Source organism: Palaemon carinicauda, chromosome 28 (genome assembly GCF_036898095.1).
Source record: "Palaemon carinicauda isolate YSFRI2023 chromosome 28, ASM3689809v2, whole genome shotgun sequence".
In the NCBI taxonomy this organism is placed as follows: Eukaryota; Metazoa; Arthropoda; class Malacostraca; order Decapoda; family Palaemonidae; genus Palaemon; species Palaemon carinicauda.
The window spans coordinates 45,841,414-45,863,865 of record NC_090752.1 but is presented as its reverse complement, the minus strand read 5'-3'; the positions used below and the strand labels follow the sequence as shown (position 1 = coordinate 45,863,865).

Genomic DNA, 22,452 nt, shown 5'->3' with positions numbered 1-22,452 from the left:
TTTAGTTCTTTAAATAATATCATTGCAGATCTTTTAATGCAAACATACTTCAAATCCTTTTTTTTTTTATTCAAATCACAAAACTAATTTCAAAATGAAAAAGCAAAGGAAAAAAATTAAAAATAAGAAAATTTTAGCAAAGTAAAAAAAATAATAATGTAATGTTATGTATAATTACAGTATAGTACAGTATAGCAAAACTGAGGGCTCCTTCTAGCTGTGAAAAGAGCTCAACTGAAAACAATACTACAGTATACTGAATAATCTGTTGTAGAAACATTGAGAATGGCAAATTCTCACACTTCAGGTATTAAAGATAAGAACCATAGTTTCATCTGTCACATAAACACATATACACCGTATCTTTACAATAAACAATTATACATCCACCTTATTCTGATAACTACTTACAGAATACAAGACATCTGCATCAATAGGGCATTCTTCCGTTTCCACCAGTTCATCAAGAAATTCCGTCAAACTCTCCAAAGTTTCTTCACTGACATGCTCGAAAGTTATATCATCAAGTGTAACACTGAAAATACAAATAATCATATTAAGGAAAAGTGTGATGTAAGGATTTGGGATACAATCATTATCTCTGAGAATTACTTTAATAAGTATGACAATTAAACCAGTCAATAACTAACCAAGTGTATCACTGTAACTCTTAACGAGGGGATCAATTTGATCTAGTCTTACATGCTTATTTTTGACAACCTTTTAATAAGATCAGATAATAGTTTTCTTGAATAAGGGTAGCTAAGCAACTCTCAATGGTTACGCCCTTTACCAAGTCATAAAAAATACAAACCAGAGACAGTAGAGGTACCAAATACACATCCTATGTAAATCCTGGTGGAGAGTAATCCACATCTACATGATCATCCGCGGATTACCTCAACTACCAGCCCATGGACACCAGCAGAATGTGCATGAGAGGTCGCATCTCCTCAGTTGAGGATCCCAAAGTATCCATAACAGAGTATAGAGTAGCCATTCCCCCATCCAGGTAGAAAAGGCAAAAGAGGGCACCCAAGCTCCTTCAACAGCTGGCCAATGGCAAGAGTATTACAGGCATGGGGCAGTGCATCTCAGGTTAGCCTGGCTATTGGGGTAGGCAAACCAACCACCAGGGCCTCACATCCATTGGGCGGAGGCATCAGGCCGTAGTTTCATAGGAACCAGCCTGGCTGATGGATAATGCATGACCCAGCATGGGGTCATGCATCTCCAGCAAGCTTGACAACAAGTGATGTCATGCCAACTACTGTACTAGGAGGGCATCATTCGGAGCCGTCCCCCTCCTCCAAAAGAGGTGGCATCATCAAAAGCCATATTCTAGCAACTACAATAGGTCTTCATGTATTTCTTCTAAGTAGTAGAAGGGTCAGAGGAGGAGGAGGAGGAGGAGGAGGAGGAGGAGGAGGAGGAGGAGGAGGAGGAGGAGGGGGAGGAGAAGGAGGAGGAGGAACTCCAGTTATGTAAGCAGAGATGTCAAGGTCTCAACAACCATTAACAACAAAGTTCCCCCAAGGGGAGAACCACAGGGATAACTCCAAAAGGAATAAAAACACTGGGGATCACAGTCAGAGGTGAAGCAGTAGGCACTTTCAAAACTTGTAATGTCACAGGTTAGGGTGATAGGCACAGGGATGACGGAAACCGTGGTGACACAAACTGTTTTCCAAGTACCGGATCCTTCTTAGCAACCACTTGGCTGTTTTCTTTGGCTTGGGGTGCACTACAGGCATCACCGCTGGGGTGGCTAATTTGGGAAGTTTACCTTGAAAGGACTCAAGTTTGTATTGCTAGGTAAAATACATATTACCCTTAAAATATGTTATTTGTTCTTACATGTATACAAACCTTTCATCCTTTAAAATAAGGAGACTTGCTTATTGGTGAATAGGAAGTCCACCTCCCCCCCAAGAACTGAACTAGCTCCTTCTTTTTTTTATTTTCTAGGATATACCTGTCTCCCTGGTCCAACATGGGAGCGGGGAAGAAGACCCAAGCAACCTCCTACCTGCCCATCATAAATATGAATAAGCTAATAGGGCCTGGCCTGTACTTGGTATGTACATGATATGAGGTCAATGAAGTAATCTTTCTCCCCCAAAAAGGAATTGCAGTCCAAAATGAAATAACTGGTGTATAATATCCTGTGGGTTTGGTATTCATTCCACTATCTTTCCCCTTATTTATGGGCATGAGGGATAACTACTGTACTACTTATAGATCTAGAATGGTGCTCAGAAGTGTAACTTAGCAGCTGTTATACGTTACGTTAAATTTACGTAAGTTGTATTACAAAACTTGTGAAAATGGCTTATTTTTTCATGTATGTTGATGTAAAATAAAAGAATAAATTTTATTTCACATATGTTAATGTAAAAATAAAACAACTAATTTTTATATATTTTAATGTATTTTTAAATCAAAATATCAGTGTGTTCTGGAACGGGAGTTCTAGATACTTCTCATAACTACCGTACTTCAACAGGATGATTCGAGTGTGGGTTCCTGACGCGTCGCTATTGCGTAATACTAAATTTAGTCTTGAACACTCCGGAATTTCTAGAGTATTGTCCCACGTATATATAGGACAGGTGACGAACAGGAGAAGGCAGAGAGGCCTGACCACCGATCGTGTTTGGAGACATTTTTCAGCTGCACCTTCTGTGACTCTGAATAGTAGTGACTACACACAACGATAAAGTATTTTGAAGACGGCAAAGAAGATTGAAAAATCCTTTATCATCAGACAGAAGACCTGATCCTTCACGTCAGCATTTTATATCTGAAACTACACAACGCCATCTGTCCCTCGCTGCATAGAAGTTTGGAAAGTCAATTCGTCCTACTTCGTAATAACTTGGTATATTTGCCCATTAGTTTAGGTGTGCCATTGATGGATTTTTGTGTAATGCTATAAATATTTGTGTTAAATCTTGAATATAATTTTATTTTCTGTTTACTGGGTATTATTTTCATTTTTCTGTTAATGTTTTGCTATGGTTTCATAAACGTTTTGTGTAAATTTTGCATAATCTACATCGTATTCAATAATGGAACTTAACACAGCATTAAAATTGGATCCAGTAAGTAGTGGTACTGTACAACTGCTTCATCTCAAATTAAGGGGAAAGAAAGAACCAAAAGAGCTAGTCATTCTACCATTCATCCAGACTTACATTTATATTTTATCATAGACTAGAAGCTTTCTGGCCCATGTGGGAGCTGGGCTGGCTACACAACTACTGTACCTGGAAAGTCACCAAAGGACCAAGATCTAAAGTGTTGAGGGACTTGTGGGTACACTCCCTTCAGTAGAAGGATGTGAAGGTTGTTTGGCACTTCCAAACTTCAGCCTTCATCAACTGGTCAACTGCAACATTCTTCTGGAAGGCTAAGGTGGGACCTATACACCTGAATTCCTAAGCTCTGGTCTGAGCTATTACCTCAACCAACTCAGCAGTTGAGGTGCATGCTCTAAAGAATGTCTCACAAAGCCAGGCATAATCACTGAAACTCAAGCCTAAGATGTCAAGTCCTCTTCTGATAGCACCACAGAGCCCTCCCGGGACATAAAAGTATTTCCTTTCAACTAGCACCCAATGCTTCATATACAGAGGGGATGGAGGAGTGCTTGAACCTGGGGTACTTTTGGTGACGTGTTTTGAGGTTTAGCCCAGAACTAAGGGACAAAACTAAAAGAGACCACCTTACCTTCAGTGTGGGTTATTACACAAGAGAGACAGTGTAACTTGCCTAATCTCTTTGCCAATATGCTAAGGCTAGTAAAAAGACTGTCCTGAGAGTCAGATCTCTGTCTGAAGACCTCCCCAAAGGCTCATACACGGTCTGCTTAAGAGCACTGAGAGCATGAGTCATATTCCACTCAGGGAGCCTGAGGTAATGGTGTGGGAAATTCTGCTCAAAGACCCTCATGAACAAAAACAAATCCCTACAGAAAAAAAAGGCTGTACTTGAGGAAAGATGGGCACAAGTGATCAGCACGGAAGCTATTAGCAAAGGAGCGGCAGACACCAAGGCAACACATGCTTGTTTTATCAGCCAAAAGACCTTCTTATGCCCTTCTGGCTTCAGTACTGTACTTCAACCACCCCAGTATGGAACTTTCTTTATAGCTCTCTTGGGTTTGGGGTACACTGCAGGGATCCCCACGAGGGTCACTGGTATCAAGGTCACCAACACGGGAGTCACTGACACAGGCTTCACATTCAAAATCACTGGGGTCACCACTGGATCTACTGGCACTGGGGACACCTAGGGTGAAATAGCCTTAGCTACTACCTGTACATCCCTCAAAAGAGACATCAAGAGCCTACCTGCGAGACCTTAGTTTTCCTTAGGACAAAATCATCGGTAGCATTCTGTGCAGCAACAGAGAGTTTCCAGCAACTGCTGGTGTGCTGCAATCACTAGGGGAACTCTACACTCCATCAGAGCTAGGAAAACTCACAGATGTAGATCCAAGCTCTTCTAGCTCCTAATGCATACTCCCTGTATGCACAGACACACATGAACACAACCAGGAGAGATCGAGCAATAAAGTTTTTTCGGCATCACCTTGAACATTGATAAGGATGGCACTGGAGAAGATTTAGCCGCATTTTTCCTCTTCAAAGAATATGACTACTACTGAATCGGCAGCCACAATCTGCTCCAGGAACATATCCCTACAAGGAAAGCAAAGTATGGATGTACTGCCTGCCTTGCCATAAATAGACTGCAGAAACCACCCTCTCCCGGGATTCACAAAATGGCGTTGCATCTATTAGGAATCCAATCCACAATCATAAACTTTATCCAAAAAAAAGAGAAAAAGAATTACATTAAAGCCTCTGGATAGGTCACATCAGTACATCCACACTCATTTGTAACAAAGACAAAAGTAAAGCGTCTTTGACAGAAGGTGGGCGGTGTTACTTGCTCAGAAGCACCACCTGTCGTAAATTAGCTCGTTAACAAATTCAACGGCCATTTCAGCTATGCTGTAGGCATTCCTATTTCAAAAAAGACAAAAGGATTGTAAATGCGTAGGAATAAAGAAGAATTTCGAATCAATATAGCAACTACAACTGAAAGTACCAAACTTTAGAAGATAGAAACGAAGAGGTAACTCCTGATCATACTCAAAACTACAGTGCATATGAAAAACTTCCTTGACTTACCTGTTACAGAACTGCTTTGTTGGAACAAAAATGTTAGGAATTTGATAAGAGCCAGGTTGAACTAATTTTTTTTGCCTTACTGTCCTTATCTGAGGATCTGAGTGAAATTGGTGATAACTTGTAATTTGCTTTAAACACAACCTGTTAAACCTTCTACAAGATCCATACATCCTGAAATGAAGAAATAATGTGAGAAATATAGTATCAACATTCCCATACAAATACTATTAACCTATGCTCTTCAACAAATGAAAAACTTTGGCCTAAATCAACTACCCTTGAATCTTCAACTGCATTTATAACACCTATAGATGTCCCACCCAAGAATCTCTATTACAAGCTTTGAATGAAATACAATAGTCAATACTGATGGCAAAACTAAAATCCTAAGGTTTGTCTTTAGTCATCCATATTCATCTCTTTGAACATAAAAAGTAGATAAGGTAAAACAAAATTTTCTTCGCTGACAAAAAACCAGTATTGTACCTGGTAAAAGTCACAAATGTGGAGATTTTCAAGATAGAAAGAACACATTTACTCTTGAAAAAGTTTTTGTTCCTACATGGATACAAAACCTTGTCCTTTAATGGGAGTATGCATTCAGCGTAGCTTGAACTCGGCTGTCAAGATTTTTAAAGAAGTGTCAGTAGTTAATGGTGGGTAGTGAAGAAGCCATGGCCCCTGCCAGCACACTGAGTAACCACTTCGTTTTCACCTGCCGGACAGTACAGTCATACTTCTGACGGTCTTAAATGGATGTTTTAATTTTTTCTGGTTTTATTCATGAGGGATGTTATTAAGAGTTTTGCAGTTTTCTGATAACTGTACACAACTGACACTTTCTGTTTAACCTACAGATAAATACTTTAATTCAAGTTGAGCAGAATTCCTACAGTTTATTCCTTCAAAATGTGGACTAGGGACAACAATGTACATCGTAACATAGGAATGAAAAATTTTTACACAGTCAATAGAAGGAGAACTTCAGGTTATTCCTTAACCTCTGCAACCCCATACCCATACTTTTCACTAGTCTTAGAGCAAACTGCCAATAGGAAGGAAAAAACGGCCCTACTCTTCTTTTCCCATTTAGGAGGAAAAGTCCTTTTAGACTAATTGATAGAAGTTACATTTTCGAGACTCCTACCATTTCTGTCCGCGTAGGAGAGATACTGTTGCACAATACTTTACCAAGGATGAAGGAAATGACAACAAGCTTATCCTCTTCTTTGCAGGCCACCTCACCAGTTTGTGCATGTCCACTTGTTCTCTATTATGCATTAACATGCTATCAAGCGCTCGTATGCTCCTAAGTGAGCACCACTTCTTGTGTTTCAGCTGGTTTTATAGCATAAAAATATGGGTCTCCAACAATTATTGTGATCAAAATCGTTCAAAACACCTATAAATATACGAGGAATACCCCCTTACTTTTGTTGAAAGGATTATTGGTAAGTTATGAAAGTTTCGCTAAAATATAAGACAAAATTTGGTACGTAGTTTAGGAAGGAAAGAACTTCTATAATAAAAAAAAAAATGGTTTTACATAGAAACTCTTGTTTTCTTCTAAAATCACCTTTATTAACGTTGCAAATAAAGTTAGTGAGATATACACTAATATATCTTAGGGGCCACCCAGTGGAAACCGGGAGTTTTGGGTAGGGAAAACTGGAGAGTCAATAAATAATGGTAAAACTAACCTTTTCTTCTCTTTACATTATTCTCTGGGACTCATAATAAATCCACAAAAAATTACACAAAATATAGACATCCTATGCTTCTGAAATATTTCTCATTTGCTTACTAACATTCTACGTTTCACACGTATCCGCTCCTCTTTGTTCATGTGTATATACCTTGTTGCACATTAACCACCTCCATCTTTTTGGACATTAGCCACTCCCTCACTGTCTTTCTACCAATAAGATCACTACTGTTATTTCATTTGTACATAGGCCTTCCCCACTTTCTTTTCTAGTGGAAGATGAGATTACTTTTCCACGGGATATTCAAGTATTCCGCGCAAGTTGATCCTACTCATTGTTTGTATTGTTTGTATGTGTTAACTTATGCAATCCCCCTATATATATTTCTCAACCTAACAAGTTTAAATGACTAATCTCGTCATTTTTTAGTCATTTCGTGCCATTTTGCTAATGATTACCCTATTACATACTCTCTTCATAAAGGAAATACAGTACCTACTTTGGGCTTTTTAGGTTTAGAGATGCCGTTCTCTTCAACAATTCACTTCTCATTAACCAATCACAGTCCATATATAAACAAACTGTCCATTGTACCAACCGTGTGTCACACAATTGTACATAATTATTTTGTATATATTATGCTTGTATCTGCGCTCTTCCCTCGCACTAAAAAGAACCTGAATGATCATGTCTCCGTTTTGCTCAGTAACATTATCCTGTCTCTCAAACAGGTCATGTCCTGTTGCCTTGAGATTTTGTATACAAAGAAGAGTGTTCCTTAATAAATAACTCAGTCGTTTCCAATCTGCCTTTGAGTTCACATCCTCTCTCGGCCCGTCACATTGGTGACCCCGGAAGTCGACTCGCTCCCACCGCCTTCCACCCCCACCCCTCGCCCCTTCATCGTTGGTACCATGATGGACTCTACGGCAGTTGGTGCTGCGGCCGCTCCATTCAAACTTTCCTCGTTTGCCAGCGGAGAGGCGTTTGCTTGGTTTCAGCGCGCAGAAGTCCAGTTTCGTATCAGGGGCGTGACTCGCTCAACCACCAAAGCGGATTATGTTCTCGCGGCGATACCCGAGGACACCTTCCCAGAAATATCCGACTGGCTTTGTGAACAAGGAGACACCCCAATAGCGTATGACGACCTCAAATCATACCTTCTGCAGCAGTACTCGCCGTCGCCAGCCGCCCGTATAGCAAAGCTTTTTCAGCTCTCGCAACAACCGTTGGGGGACCAAAGGGCTTCGCTTGCCCTCAGGGAAATGACCAGTATCGCTCGCCTTCAACCTGCTGCAGACGGCTCTCCTCGTGAGGTGAACCTACTCCGTGCCCTTTGGATACGCCGTTTACCTGAACCTGTGCGCGCTGCCATACCCGATGTCGATAGTTTACCCATAAAGGACTTGATGACCAAAGCCGACGCCCTTATGGACAGCCACTTCAAGACCTCCATCAACGCCTCCACCCCTGACGACGAGGATACCTATTCAACGTCAACCAAAGCTGACATGAATGCCGTAAGACATACACGCCTACCCCGTGACGTGCCGAAGCGGCGACAAAGCCGCCCACCACCCACCAATCGCTCGCGCCCCAACGAACGACTTCTACAACCACTTACTACCTCCCATCCGCCGCAGTTTTGCTACTACCACTTCAGATTCGGGGCAACCGCGAAGAAATGTGCCAAAGATTGTCAGTGGCCAAAAAACGTGTAAGTAGGCCATCGCTTGTGGCGGTGGCCTCGCATGTTTCTAATCTTTTCTTTTTACAGGATGCAGGAACGGGCGTGCGATTTTTGGTAGACACGGGTGCTTGTCGTTCTCTTTTGCCAAGGAAACTCTTCAAGGCACAACGTAGTCTGTCTACATCTGCCGACGTCCGCTTGGTAGCTGCCAACGAATCTGCGATACCCACCTACGGTTACGAGAGCCTCACATTATCGTTCGGAAACGGTAAATTCAATTGGAAGTTTCTCGTTGCTGACGTCACAATGCCAATCCTCGGTGCGGATTTCCTCTCTCATTTCCACCTTCTGGTCGATGTCGCCCACCGACGATTGGTCAACGCAGACTCGTACTTGTCGACACCTCTTCAACCCGCCCCCTCTAACCTCGCTCTCCACATCAGCGCACCCACGGATGCCTACGCCCACCTCCTCACGTCGTACCCGGAAGTTTTCCGTCCAGAACTTCGCCAAACGCCCACGGTTCCTGCCAAGCACGGTATTTATCACCATATCAAGACGACGGGACCCCCAGTCTTCGCAAAATTCAGACGTCTGGCACCGGAACGATTGGCAGCCGCCAAACAGACGTTCGCCGAAATGGAGAAAATGGGCCTTTGCCAAAAGGCCTCCAGCCCATGGTCGTCACCCTTACACATCGTTCTGAAGAAAGACGGCTCCCTCCGGCCGTGCGGGGATTACAGGCGCCTGAACATGCAAACAGAACCGGATCACTACCCCCTCCCAAACATTGCCGATGTAACCTCCTACTTGCACAAAGCAAAGGTTTTCTCTACGCTCGACCTCCTGAAGGGGTATTATCAGGTGCCTATGAACCCAGAAGACATCCCCAAGACCGCCATCACCACTCCGTTTGGCACATACACCTTCAATTACTCCTGTTTTGGCCTTCGTAATGCTGGGGCCACGTTTCAACGTCTCATGGATGGCATCTTAGGGGACCTCCCTTTCTGTGTATGTTATGTGGACGACATACAGTACTTGTGTTCTCCTCCTCAAAAGAGGAACACCTCCGTCACCTGCGCATCGTGCTCGACCGCCTGCAACAAAACGGCCTTGTAGTCCGGTACGACAAGTGTACCTTTGGCGCCAACGAAGTGTCGTTCTTAGGGTCACCGTAGCACTCCTGAAGGAGTCCATCCCCTCCCTGAGAAGGTAGCAGCCGTTCAGAATTTCCCCACGCCCTCGACCGTCAAAGCTCTGCAGGAATTCTTGGGCATGATCAACTATTATCACCGTTTTCTGCCAGCCATTGCCGCCACTCTTGCTCCCCTCTACGCCTCCCTCAAGGGCAAGCCAAAGGACCTGAAGTGGGGTCCCCTTCAAGAAGCAGCCTTCTGCAATGCAAAGAAGGCCCTATCAACTGCTGCGGCTCTCAGTTTTCCTATCCCACACGCCCCTCTCCTTCTCTCCACCGATGCCAGCGACGTCACTATTGGTGCAGTACTCGAGCAGGTGGTCAAAGGCTCGCCCCGCCCATTGGCCTTCTTCAGCAGAAAACTGTCCAAGGCAGAATCGGGTTATTCTACCTTCGATCGAGAATTGCTGGCGGTGCACTTGGCTGTCCGTCACTTTCGCCATTTCTTAGAAGGTACGCCCTTCGTCATTCGTACAGACCACATGCCTCTGGTGCACGCCTTCACTCGACAGTCTGATGCCTGGTCCGCCCGTCAACGCCGACATCTCTCCGCCGTGGCTGAATACAATTGCACCCTCCAATACGTCCCTGGGAAAATGAATCCCGTTGCCGATGCCCTATCAAGAAACACGTTGGCTGCCGTTCAACTGGGATTGGATTACAACGCCCTGGCTGAAGCCCAACGACAGGATCCAGAGTATCAAGCTTGCAGGACATCCTGCACGTCCCTCCGTTGGGAGGATTTTCCCCTCGAAGACTCCAACACCACCCTCCTCTGTGACGTCAGTACTGGTAGACCGCGACCTTGGATTCCTGCTCCCATGCGCCGACAGGTGTTTGATTTCATCCACGGCCTTTCACATCCCTCGTGCCGTTCTACTGCACAGCTGCTGAAGGCAAAGTTCATTTGGCACGGCATTTCTAAGGATGCTAAGGATTGGGTCCGTGCGTGTACTTCTTGCCAAACTTCCAAAGTACATCGACACACGGATTCAGGAGTGGGCACCTTTCCTCAACCTCAGCGTCGTTTCGCACACATTCACGTCGACGTTGTAGGCCCCCTACCTACATCACAAGGACATCGTTACCTGTTTACCGTCATCGACCGCTCCACTCGTTGGCCTGAAGCCATTCCCATGGAAACTGCAACGTCCGCCTCATGTACATCTGCCTTACTCTCTGGATGGATTTCAAGATTCGGTATCCCTGAGCATATTACTTCTGACAGGGGAACAACTTTCACCTCTCAATTATGGACGTCATTAGCGAATCTCCTGGGCATCACCCTACATCAGACAACGGCCTACAACCCCGCTGCCAATGGAATGGTTGAACGTTTTCATCGCACCCTCAAAGCAGCTTTGATGTCCCGCTGCAAGGATTGCAACTGGTTTACTCAGCTTCCCTGGGTCCTCCTTGGACTAAGGACCACTCCTAAAGACGCCCTTGACGTCTCGGCAGCCGAAATGGTGTATGGCGACCCGTTGGTCGTCCCTGCCGAATTTTTCCCTTCTACGACCTCCTCCGACGATCTCCAGCGCATACGTCACGTCGTGGGAAAATTTACTCCGTGCCGCCAGACTTACAAGCCCCCAGCGAAGCATCACATACCAACGGACTTGCACTCTGCAACACACGTCTTCCTGCGCAACGACACCAGCAAGCCACCACTAACGCCCCCTTACACGGGCCCTTTCCTTGTGATCCGACGCAGTCCGAAAGCATTCCTCCTAAACATTCGGGGCAAAGAAGACTGGGTCTCCATTGATCGTCTAAAACCTGCTTATCTTCTGCCAGATGACCCGCCTACAGTTCGCCTCTCTAGATCAGGGCGCCCTATTTAACATGTACAGTATGTCATTTTTAGGGGGGGAGCCATGTACCAACCGTGTGTCACACAATTGTACATAATTATTTTGTATATATTATGCTTGTATCTGCGCTCTTCCCTCGCACTAAAAAGAACCTGAATGATCATGTCTCCGTTTTGCTCAGTAACATTATCCTGTCTCTCGAACAGGTCATGTCCTGTTGCCTTGAGATTTTGTATATAAAGAAGAGTGTTCCTTAATAAATAACTCAGTCGTTTCCAATCTGCCTTTGAGTTCACATAATCTCTCGGCCCGTCACACCATATTTATGAAAGTTTCCTTTCTTTGTTATGACGTAGGTAACCACATCCCCTTTAAGAAGACATCTGCCAGTTCCTCTCGATTCCTGCCTTGTCAGGTCTGTCCGACTGTAAGACAGTTTCATGGTGATTAAATGTGTAGTCAATAGGTTTTACTAGCAGGTTGTGTAATTCCTCAAACGTTAAAGTGCCCAAAGTGTGATTCTGTATTATCTTATAGGCAAGACAAGCCAACCTTCAACTTCTCAATCATAAGGTAAGACATTATTTGTGATTTACTTTTAGTTTTAGTGACCTAGGTAGGAGGGTCAGGGGGCTAGGACAGTGAGCTCGAAAAAAGGGTCTAAGGGGCTTACCAATGAGGTCTGTTGCCTGGGAACCACTAGGTTACGTTAGGTAGGGTGTATTAGGTTTTGTGCCCTTTTAAATGAATCCTGAAATTTATATTTTGATTCGGAAAACTTACCTCAAGGGAAAAACTTTTTTTCCTGTAGTTAACACCTGTACTGTGTTTTTAATGAATTTTACCTTTACTTCAATCATAAATAATCAATTTTTTTCCTGTTTTCCCCCACCCCAAATCCCTAGTTCCCACTTGTGTCCATTAGGGAAGGGGGAGGATAACAGGAGAACAGTTTATTTGCAATGGAAATAAAGGTCAAATTCGTTGAAAGAACGTGGTGCATGTATGACAGTGGCCACCTGTATGTATGATGATGGCTGACTAATAACATAGCAGTGTAAGGGGAGTTGCCTGTTAGGTAAGTAGGTAAGGACACAGCTTGTAGGTTAGGTTAGGGGGTTGAGTTTAGTTTAATAGGTGACCATATTTCATGCTCGCTGGAGGAACTTGACGCTGGTATTTGTATACAAAGGCTTCGAAAGAACATTTCTTGATACAGGAATACTTTTTTTTTTTCTTTTAGAAATGTTGCGGAGTATGTATGATAGCAGCCACCTGTATGTATTACTATGGCTAACTTAGAATACAGCAGTGTAAGTGGGGGGTCACAGGGGGCGTTTGCCCCCCATTAGGTATGTAGGTAAGGACACGGCTTGTAGGTTAGGTTGGGGGGAAAGCTTAGATTCATTTTTAATCACCGAATGAGGAACTGGCCGCTGACATACAAAGGCCCCTTAATGTTGTCCCATCCTAAACTATAATTTTACCCAAAACTTTCGTCGACCCGTTTAGAAATTGGCTGACCTAGCAGACGTACCGGTAGGCCATGACTATCATAGGCATACCGGATTCGGGTTATTAATAAATACAAAATTCTAATATCCTATAAACAGTGCAAAATTTCCTTTTTCCTTCCAACAACCTCGCTTAAATAGTCTTTTTTCCAATTATTGACCATATTTAAGGTCTAGGTTAAGAAGGGAAAATTTGGCCAAGGGCCTATGAAAATTACCAGATAAACGACCGGTAAAGTGAAGTTTATATAAGAATCATTTCATTCACACGATTAAAAGCTTAAAAATACTGAACATTGTGTTATTACTCACCTCTGCGCACCAAAAACACAGTACATATTGTTTGTAATTGTCGCCTAGGCAACCAAAATAAACTACCGGAACCGATTTCTCAGATGGGAGCTTTTGGTTTTGATAACATTAAATTGCGAAGAAGAAGATCTCCTGTGTGTGTGTGTGTGTGTGTGTGTGAACGAATTAAACCTTTTTTTTTTTAGTGGCATTCATCATCATCATCATCTACTGCGACTAATGACGTATTGATGATGATGATGATGATTATTATTATTATTATTATTATTATTATTATTATTACTTGCTAGGCTAAAACCATAGTTGGAAAAGCAGGATGCTATAAGCCCATGGGCTCTAACAAGGAAAATAGTCCAGTGAGGAAAAGAAATAAAGAAATTGCAAGAGAAGTAATGAATAAATAAAATATTTCAAGAACAGTAACAACATTGATATAAATGTTTAATTATATACTACTAAAACATCAAACAAATAAGAGGAAGAGAAGTAAGATAGAATAGTGTACCCGACTATACCATCAAGCAAGAGAACTCTATCCCCAAGACAGTGGAAGCCCATGGTACAAAAGCCATGGCACTAACCAAGACTAAAGAACAATGGTTTGATTTTAGAGAATTCTTCTCCTATAAGAGCTGCTTGCCATCTCTAGTGTCTCTTCTACCCTTCCCAAGAAAACAGTAGCCACTTAACAACTACATTGCAGTAGTTAACCCCTTGGGCGAAGAAGATTTTTTTGGTAATCTCAGTGTTGTCAGGTATCTGAGGACAGAGGCAAATGTGGAAAAAAAAATAGGCCACACTATTCAGTGCACGTGTAGGCAAAGAAAAAATGAGCTTAACCAAAGAGATGGCTCCAGTCAAAGGAGCTATGCAATAACTCTTTAGTGGTAGTATCTTAATGGTTGGTAGGTGCCCTTTCATCTACTATCTATAATATTTAAATTTAAAACCAGCATTATGGTGGAAAACAAGGAATAGACTATATGCTTAACATATGTAAGTCTGTAGCCTAATGGGGAAAGATAAGTCTATATAAGATGGGATTTTGTGTGGCACTACAGAAAAATGGTCTTTTTAATTGGCATCAGTGATGTCTGATTTATTAATGGATTAGTCTAAAAAAAAAAGTAGACAAAAATGGAAAAATACAGGAAACATATTTGAATTGAAGCTGAAATTGAACAACTAAATGGGGTTATTATTGAACGTTAAACTACAATTTCTGAGAAAGATATTATATTTAATGCCGAACAAGTGTCTTACTAAAAGTTATTACTAATATCATATTGAATTAAATAACCTGTTAATAAATAGGCCTAATAAAGTCTTGAAAAGCTTCAAGTAGAATAATTGAGAAGAAAAACGAGGTGGTCAAACCCATTAAGATATTGCAACTGTTAATTCTAGATATGCCTCAAATGGATACATAGCATGGCTGAAGCCTCGAAGGTACAATTGCGGAAAAGATTGAGAAAATTAAAACTAAAATTATGATCTGCAATGGTTATACTGAAGATGTCGGTGGTGTAAATACATTCGTTGATATAAGCCTGAACTTACAGTCAATCTTTAATATAAAAGAGAGGATAAACATGATATGTCCGAGGAATGTCACAAGTTGGACTGGCCATATTTTGAAATTTGATCCAGAAATTCGAAAAAGTCATAGATGATAGTGATGATAAAGTTATTACAATGGGGAACATGATATGCACGACAAGTGCCATGTGTTGATTTGCTTTCATCGTCAGAAGAATGGTTATATTGAGAAGGGCTGTAATTTCAATTCAGTCTGACAGTCAGCATAAATGGTACTGGTGATCATGAAACGAAAGAATGTTCTTCGGACTTCGACAAGTGAATTAACCGTTTAAAACAGAACAAACCAAATATTCATCACTGGGCAAATTCGAGATGCTGCAAGACTTTAAATGTAGAAATAATATGTAGTATCAGCTATACAGAGCATGGATACGTATCTTTTCAATTGTACCAGGTGAAATTAATACTTTCAAAGCTTTGTATGTAGAAATCAGGTAGCATCTAATACCGATTCTGAAAACAAACACGAAATTTTAAACTTGTTAAAGTCAAAACTGTAATTAGAAATTAAGAATAAGTCGTAATTTACTCATAATTTCTAGATAACATAATTAATTGCTGATGTTTCTAATTGTCTTGTGGCTAATAAGAATAATTAGAAACACTATTCATGTTAGTAATATTCTTTTGATAAATCAGAATGAACAGGGTAATTTTGTGGACTTCAGTATTAAATATGTGATTGAGTATATAATAGTTCTCTTAGGGCACTAAGGCTTTGCGTGTGATGTGGTACCAAATAAGGAAACCACAGTTTTAAACTAAATTGCGTGCATGTATGTATGTATGTATGTACCAATATCTATATATATATATATATATATATATATATATATATTGCATATATGGAAGTCTGCTCACTAAACTGGTCAGTAGATACCGCATTACAGTATCCATCATGGTTTTGACAGACGAGATAAGGATCAGGTTCATGGAGTGCAGTTTTTTTTTTCCCCCAGCAGGAAGTAGGTTAGGTATCGAGAGTACTGCACATGACTAACAATGAAGAACTACTTCATTGCGCGCCCCATTACCAGTTTCTTCAAGTTGGTGTCTCCTTCTCTTTCTACATGTACAAACCGGTGGTGAGCAGTGTTAACCAGTAGGATGGATACAAGCAGTACCCACTCCACGATGGGCCATCGTTGCTTTCACCCATGACTTCCCGTTGAAGATACCTGCAAGCACCTCACGCCCATTTGCTGTAATCACATATTCTTGCAATTCTTTCCAAATGCAGCTGATGAGATACATTATACTATGCATCCCACCAGGATGAGCAATTACATTCCTGAACTGCAGAGTGGTTCCAGCATATCTGCTTGGTTACAACAATTGCTATGAAGTTGTGTACACCATGAAAATGCATAACAACCTCCCAACTCTAGACATCATTTGGACCTTCACAATACTCTAATGCAACAGTATTACAAAGCTTAACACCCTTTACACCCATCCTCTCACACTGTACCACTCTGTCCAATCAATGTATTAGTTTTAGATATAGATGAACCACAAAACATTTTTTTTTTCTTTTAATGAAACTCATTAGCATGTGACCGTCTGATTCTGACAGATGGTTTTTATCAATGCTTTCCTAACATACTTACCTCGAACTACTTCCGGGTAATGGCCCGCCCTTCCGTCCCCGAGTGTCTTCCTGGCCCTTTAAGTAATTAAACAACCAAGAACTTACTGAGGGTCGAGACCCAAGCTAGCACGCTCCCTGACCCGGGCCTAGCCTCAGGGTACGTATCCTTCCGCTTGAGGTTAACCCTCACAGAAAATGGAAGTAGGGTAAACTACACTAAACTCTGGTCGGATGAGAGGAGATTCCAGGTACTCCTAAGAAAGTACTGTAGTTCGAGGTAAGTATGTTAGGTAAAATACAAATTACTTAAAATTTGTGATTTCTTTAATTTTTAACTTACTCAACGATTTTATACACCCAGACTGTCCAACTTCTGTGATGCTCCAACTTTCACACAATAAATCCTTCACACCACCCATAATAACTTAGTGTGTCTTTGTGACCCACTTGTGTTACTTTTATTCAACTGGTAATTGAACAAATATCATTTCACTCAATACCGATGGTTATTTTAGCACTTGTGTTGAAACCAAACAACAAATTGTCTATAAATTCATTTTTTTTTTGCTCTGGTTGTACATAATAAAATAACCGAAATAATTTCAAAATGTTACACTAGTCAAGTTACAGATCAAAGAATCCCATTGACCCAGTAGACCAAACAAACTAGTTTCTACTGGCATTTAGTACTGTAAATAAGTTGAATATATTTCTCCTTAGTCTGTACTGTTAGTATGGTTGTGTATGCGGTTAATTTTTCATTCTACATTTCTAATTAAAGTCTGTTCTTAAGGTTAAACATCTTCAAAGCTAAGTAAATGAACTTCTACATAGTCATATTTTGTTGTTGTTCAAGGAGCCATATTAAGTGAGCAACTGAATGACAATTCCTCTCAAGGAACTTACACTCTCCCCAACAAATACTTACCATCAATTTGAAATGATTAATTTCCACACCTCTAGCAGACACAGTTTAATCAAGATGCTAAGGTTGATAAACCCTAGCAGATACAGTTCAACTAAAAGTATAAGGTAACTAACCTCTAAGACACAGTTAAAGTAAGATACTAAGGTAAATAGTCAGAAAAATTAATGTGCACCCTTTAAATACACAAGAAATATAATTTTTCAAAATTATATTTTTCTACAAACCCATTCATTATAACCATTCATTGACTAAAGTTTAGGATTGTTAAAAATGAATGAGTTTGTTGAGAAACAAGATTTTAATCATTTATTATCAATATAGCACTATAATTGAAGCATTAATTACAGTACTGCACTGCCTTATTCCTTAACCTAGGATTGTGGTGGCCGATGTGGTAACGTCCCTGACTGGTGAACGCCAGACTGGGGTTTGAGTCGCACTCAAACTCGTTAGTTTCTTTGGTCGATGCAACCTCACCATCCACGTGAGCTAAGGGGGAGCCTATAGGTCTATCTGCTGAGTCATCACCAGCCATTGCCTGGCCCTCCTTGGTCCTAGCTTGGGTGGTGAGGGGCTTGGGCACTGATCATATGTATATATAGTCAGTCTCTAGGTCATTGTCCTGCTTGATAGGGCAATGTCACTGTCCCTTACCTCTGCCATTCATGAGCAGCCTTTAAACCTTTAAACCTGACATAGCAAGGAAATAGCAGTACGTTATCTACAAACGGTTGTTACAATGAAGAGATGCATATTGATATATTTCTTCATTGAAAATATATACACATTTTAATATTAGCTACAGTGAAAATTACCCAAATCTGGTTTTCTAACATTTTCCATAAATACAGTAATTCTCAAGATTAAATCAAAAGTATCCAGTTGCATATCTCTCAGTACAGTACTGTTCTATGATGATAAATTTCCTCCCTGCTCTCATGATCTACAGCTTCAGAGTGCATAGTTGAAGAACAAATAAAAATAAAATCAAGATTCTATGAGTTATAAACAATATGTAAGCTACAATCGTAAAACAAATTAAAATGAAAATAATAAGTTACAAAAATATTCCAGGTCATCATTTTGTAACAGCTACTTTTTATCTTTTTTTTCAGCCGCCTATAATTGACTGACTTGTTAAAGTGGTGTCATAATCTCAAACAATAACAATACAATTCACATCTATCAAAACTGCAGCAGGTGAAGAAACAATAATTTTGACTTTGTTAAGTTAACCATTTGCTACAAGCTAATATAACTAGTGAGTTTAGTCCTGAGCAACTGGAATTATTGTTAAGGACTAGAAAACTAAGGTGAGTGGACTAGATGAGCTCCAGATGAAGACAACAAAGGTGAACTGTGCAGCATCACTACTCAAACCCTGTCATAAAGATGTATACTGTAGTAGGAAGATACCAATAAACTTTCGATGGCTTTCATTCTGTAGACTAAATGGTGAAGCCTTGTCATTCCAGCTATAACAACAGATGAAGAAAATAGGACAAAATACATTCCCAGCTATGTGAGAGAGAGAGAGAGAGAGAGAGAGAGAGAGAGAGAGAGAGAGAGAGAGAGAGAGAGAGAGAGAGAGTGAGTGTTAATATTTTTATTCGTATGAAAAGTTCCAACTGTATTTCAATGAATGTTTATGTATATGAAACATGTTTAATCTACTTATCTACTTCATTGTTTATGAAAATGCCTTTATCACGGAAGACCAGGGTACTCTTGACCTGAGGTTTATAAAAACCTTCCCTTCACCCAGGTGTTTAATCCAGCTTAACTTCAAGTGTGCTTGTTTTAAGACTCATTAAAGAAATGTAAACGCAAGACGAGGATTGCTCCACTAAGTATTTTGAGAAAGAGCACTGCTCAAATGCCATCCTAAAATGGTTTGACTATACAGTATATGAGAATAGAAGTAGCATACATTAGCCGGGAAGGAAAAGTATGAATTTCCGGAATAATAAAAATATTTATTCTCAAACACCCTACGAGAAGTACAATACATTAATAACAATTCTAACTAGGCTATAGATTTACATGAACTTTCATTACGTCATCTAATTCCTCCATCTTTTCTATTGCTAAACTTAATTTTTCCATATCTTGATCTGATATGGTAGCTGGATTACAAGCGACAAACTCTACATTTGCAGATTTAATAGTGTAGTTATTTTCTTCTAAAGCTTGTTTAACTTTGGAAAAGTCTTCAGGAGCTGATGTAAACTGAAAAAAAAAAGAATTGCTGGTTAAGCATCAATTATATTATAAAATATTGCATTAGCCATACAACTTGGGAATTGAGTGTTTCATTTGAAAAACTTATAAAATATGTAGATTAAAAGCCATTAAATTGAACCCAGTTGCATACAACTACATGAGCAAATAACTACATGTTATGAATATGAATAGCACTGCATAGTTGCTATTTTGGACACCACTAATAATGGCACTTAAGATCAGCATGCACCTTGCATTTCGTACATACTGTATACAGTATTACTCTTCAATGTTCCCTTGTTAGTTGGTACTGTTTCCTTAGTATTGGAATTTTTATGAAAAGAAGAATAAGTAATCAAAAGATCCAAAAAGGACAATACACAATTAAGACATCAAAGATGGAAAGCTGTCAATGAAATACTCAAGTTAAAAAGACCTGAACCTATTACAAGGTAATGGGGTAAGCTGTTAACAAGTGCATGGCTTTCCTTTTTAAATAAACAATGAAAGACGAAAACTACAATAAAACCAGGGACAAAGATAAATAACTTATTAAAAGAAAAGCGGTATATGTAATTATTTGTAAAACCTTCCTCCCCAATCACATTGCCTATTCTTAATTTCTCAAAGGGAAAAGTAGGAAGCAGTTAAGAGAAGGTATTCTCAATAGAGATGTACAGTATTTGAAATAACTTCCTTATTGAATACTTTATGAATAATAACGGCTCGTGAATTGGAAAGGAGGAAACACACTTTAACAGTTACAAGTATTAAAAAAATCTAAAAAAACATATTTGCTTATATGCACTGTACACAATTTCTTTGTAGTTTAGTCTAAGTTTATCTTTGATGTATCATTCACCTATTTAATATACAGTAGCTGTTAACTCAATCTACATTTATCTTTTTTTGGTTAATAAAGAGGAAAACTTATAATCTACAATTCACTAATAAGCAAATCACTATTTGATAGCAAGTGCCTGAGATATTACCGAAGCCTACATAAGAAAAATTGGAGTAAATATTATACTGAAAACATATGGAAAAGTTCTACTTCACATACCACAAAACTTCCTTCATCCCCAGTTACGTCTTCAGCTCCTATTTCAATAGCATGATCCATGGCTTGCTCAAATGAAAGACCTTCACAAGTTGAAACTATGACACCTTTCTCATCGAACAAACAACGTGCTGCACCAGTTTTAAGCTCCTGCATACTAATAGAAAATATTTCAGTTAAAGATAAAGAATTTAAAAAATTGTAATTGGTATTTTTCCTAGCCCTACAAACCAGAGTTTTACAAAGGGAATGTCTTCAGCGGAGCTGGAAACGCCCTTGAAAATACTAAAAAGGTATTTCACTCCTTCCCTAAAATGACATCGTTTGACATCAAAACATGCCCAGTGATACAGATGATGGCATCCCGGATACATCATTTACAAATATAAACCATATGAAAGTTAAAAATACTCATATATCATACAAAAGAGTACAGCACATGGTCGTATATCACACAGTTGACACTCCGGAAATTTCACCAAAAAATCTCCTCCCCTCCCTGATATTAGTTCCTCATCCTTTCCTCAGCCAACCAACAAAGTCTTTGAGATTCTAGCCTGTATTTGATCGTGCAAGAGCTAGAATCACACCACTCTCTCTTACCAATGGCGACATTCCCTACCTGAGGCATTTCACAAACCACCCCTGATACAACACAACTCATCCTAACACCAACTGAAAACCTTGCGATTCATGGTCATGTAAGGTCTATTTTAGTGTATTTCTATGTTAGCATATGTGTTCAAATCACAGAAAGCATTCTACCATCGGTTTTACCTCTCTAATTCCCACCCACAACACCACCAAATCACCAGTAATGGAAGTTGTTGAAAGCTCTGTTTAATCAAATTTCGTCACTCATATTTAAAATCACACCAAATTATCTTTATATTATAAATAATTACCTGAAAATGTCTCAATCCATATACTGTATATATCTTCCCCTTAATTTTTATAAATTTCTGATTTCCTACTTCATTTATTTGTATTTCACAATTTCCTAAATATCGTAACACTTATTCACTTTTAACCTTTGGCTCAGGGCTGAGAGGGGTAGTTGAGGTGAGAAGTTCATCTTTAGGGAACTCAGGTTTGTATAGCTAGGAAAAATAAAAATAACTTTTTAAATCTGTTATGCTTCTACGCGTAAATACAATGTACAAACTTTTTGTCCTTTAAAATCAGGGAAACATACTTATTAGTAGATAGGAAGTTTCCCTGGAACTGAACAGGTTGGTTCATTTTCTTCCCCTGAATATGCCAGTCCCCCTGGTCCTATATGGGAGATTACTCTAGTAACTTCCCATCAAATCATCATAGGGATGAGTAGATTATGTGCCTGGTACTGAACTTGGTTGATGAGAGAATCTAATACCTGGTGCGTGATGGCCAATGGGTTAGCATTCATTATTATTATTATTATTATTATTATTATTAAATGCTAAGCTACAACCCTAGTTGGAAAAGCAAGATGCTATAAGCCCAGGGACCCCAACAGGGAAAATGGCCCTGTAAGGAAAGGAAACAAGGAAAAATAAAATATTTTAAGAATAGTAACAACATTAAAATAAATGTTTCCTATATAAACATTAAAAACTTCAACAAAACAAGAG

The 22,452-nt window shown here is 40.0% G+C and overlaps 2 protein-coding genes across 5 annotated transcripts in view; both read right to left on the bottom strand.

Annotated features, from left to right (window-relative positions):
- LOC137621557 (frataxin, mitochondrial-like) overlaps positions 1-13,571 on the bottom strand; it is a 35,642-nt gene extending 22,071 nt beyond the window's left edge. Inside the window, exons 1-3 of the mRNA XM_068351949.1 lie at positions 13,436-13,571; positions 5,202-5,372; positions 412-535 (exon numbers count right to left, since the gene is read on the bottom strand). Coding sequence (XP_068208050.1) covers positions 412-535; positions 5,202-5,372; positions 13,436-13,461 — 321 coding nt within the window. The 5' untranslated portion in view covers positions 13,462-13,571. The remainder of the gene's footprint in view (positions 1-411; positions 536-5,201; positions 5,373-13,435) is intronic.
- A 5,946-nt stretch (positions 13,572-19,517) lies between these two features.
- LOC137622013 (probable transcriptional regulatory protein Cthe_2075) overlaps positions 19,518-22,452 on the bottom strand; it is a 192,992-nt gene continuing 190,057 nt past the window's right edge. For all 4 annotated transcript variants that reach the window (XM_068352495.1, XM_068352496.1, XM_068352497.1 and 1 more), the window contains 2 exons: positions 20,843-20,996; positions 19,518-19,785 (listed from right to left, as the gene is read on the bottom strand). In XM_068352495.1, the coding sequence (XP_068208596.1) occupies positions 19,588-19,785; positions 20,843-20,996 (352 nt within the window). In that variant the 3' untranslated portion in view covers positions 19,518-19,587. The remainder of the gene's footprint in view (positions 19,786-20,842; positions 20,997-22,452) is intronic.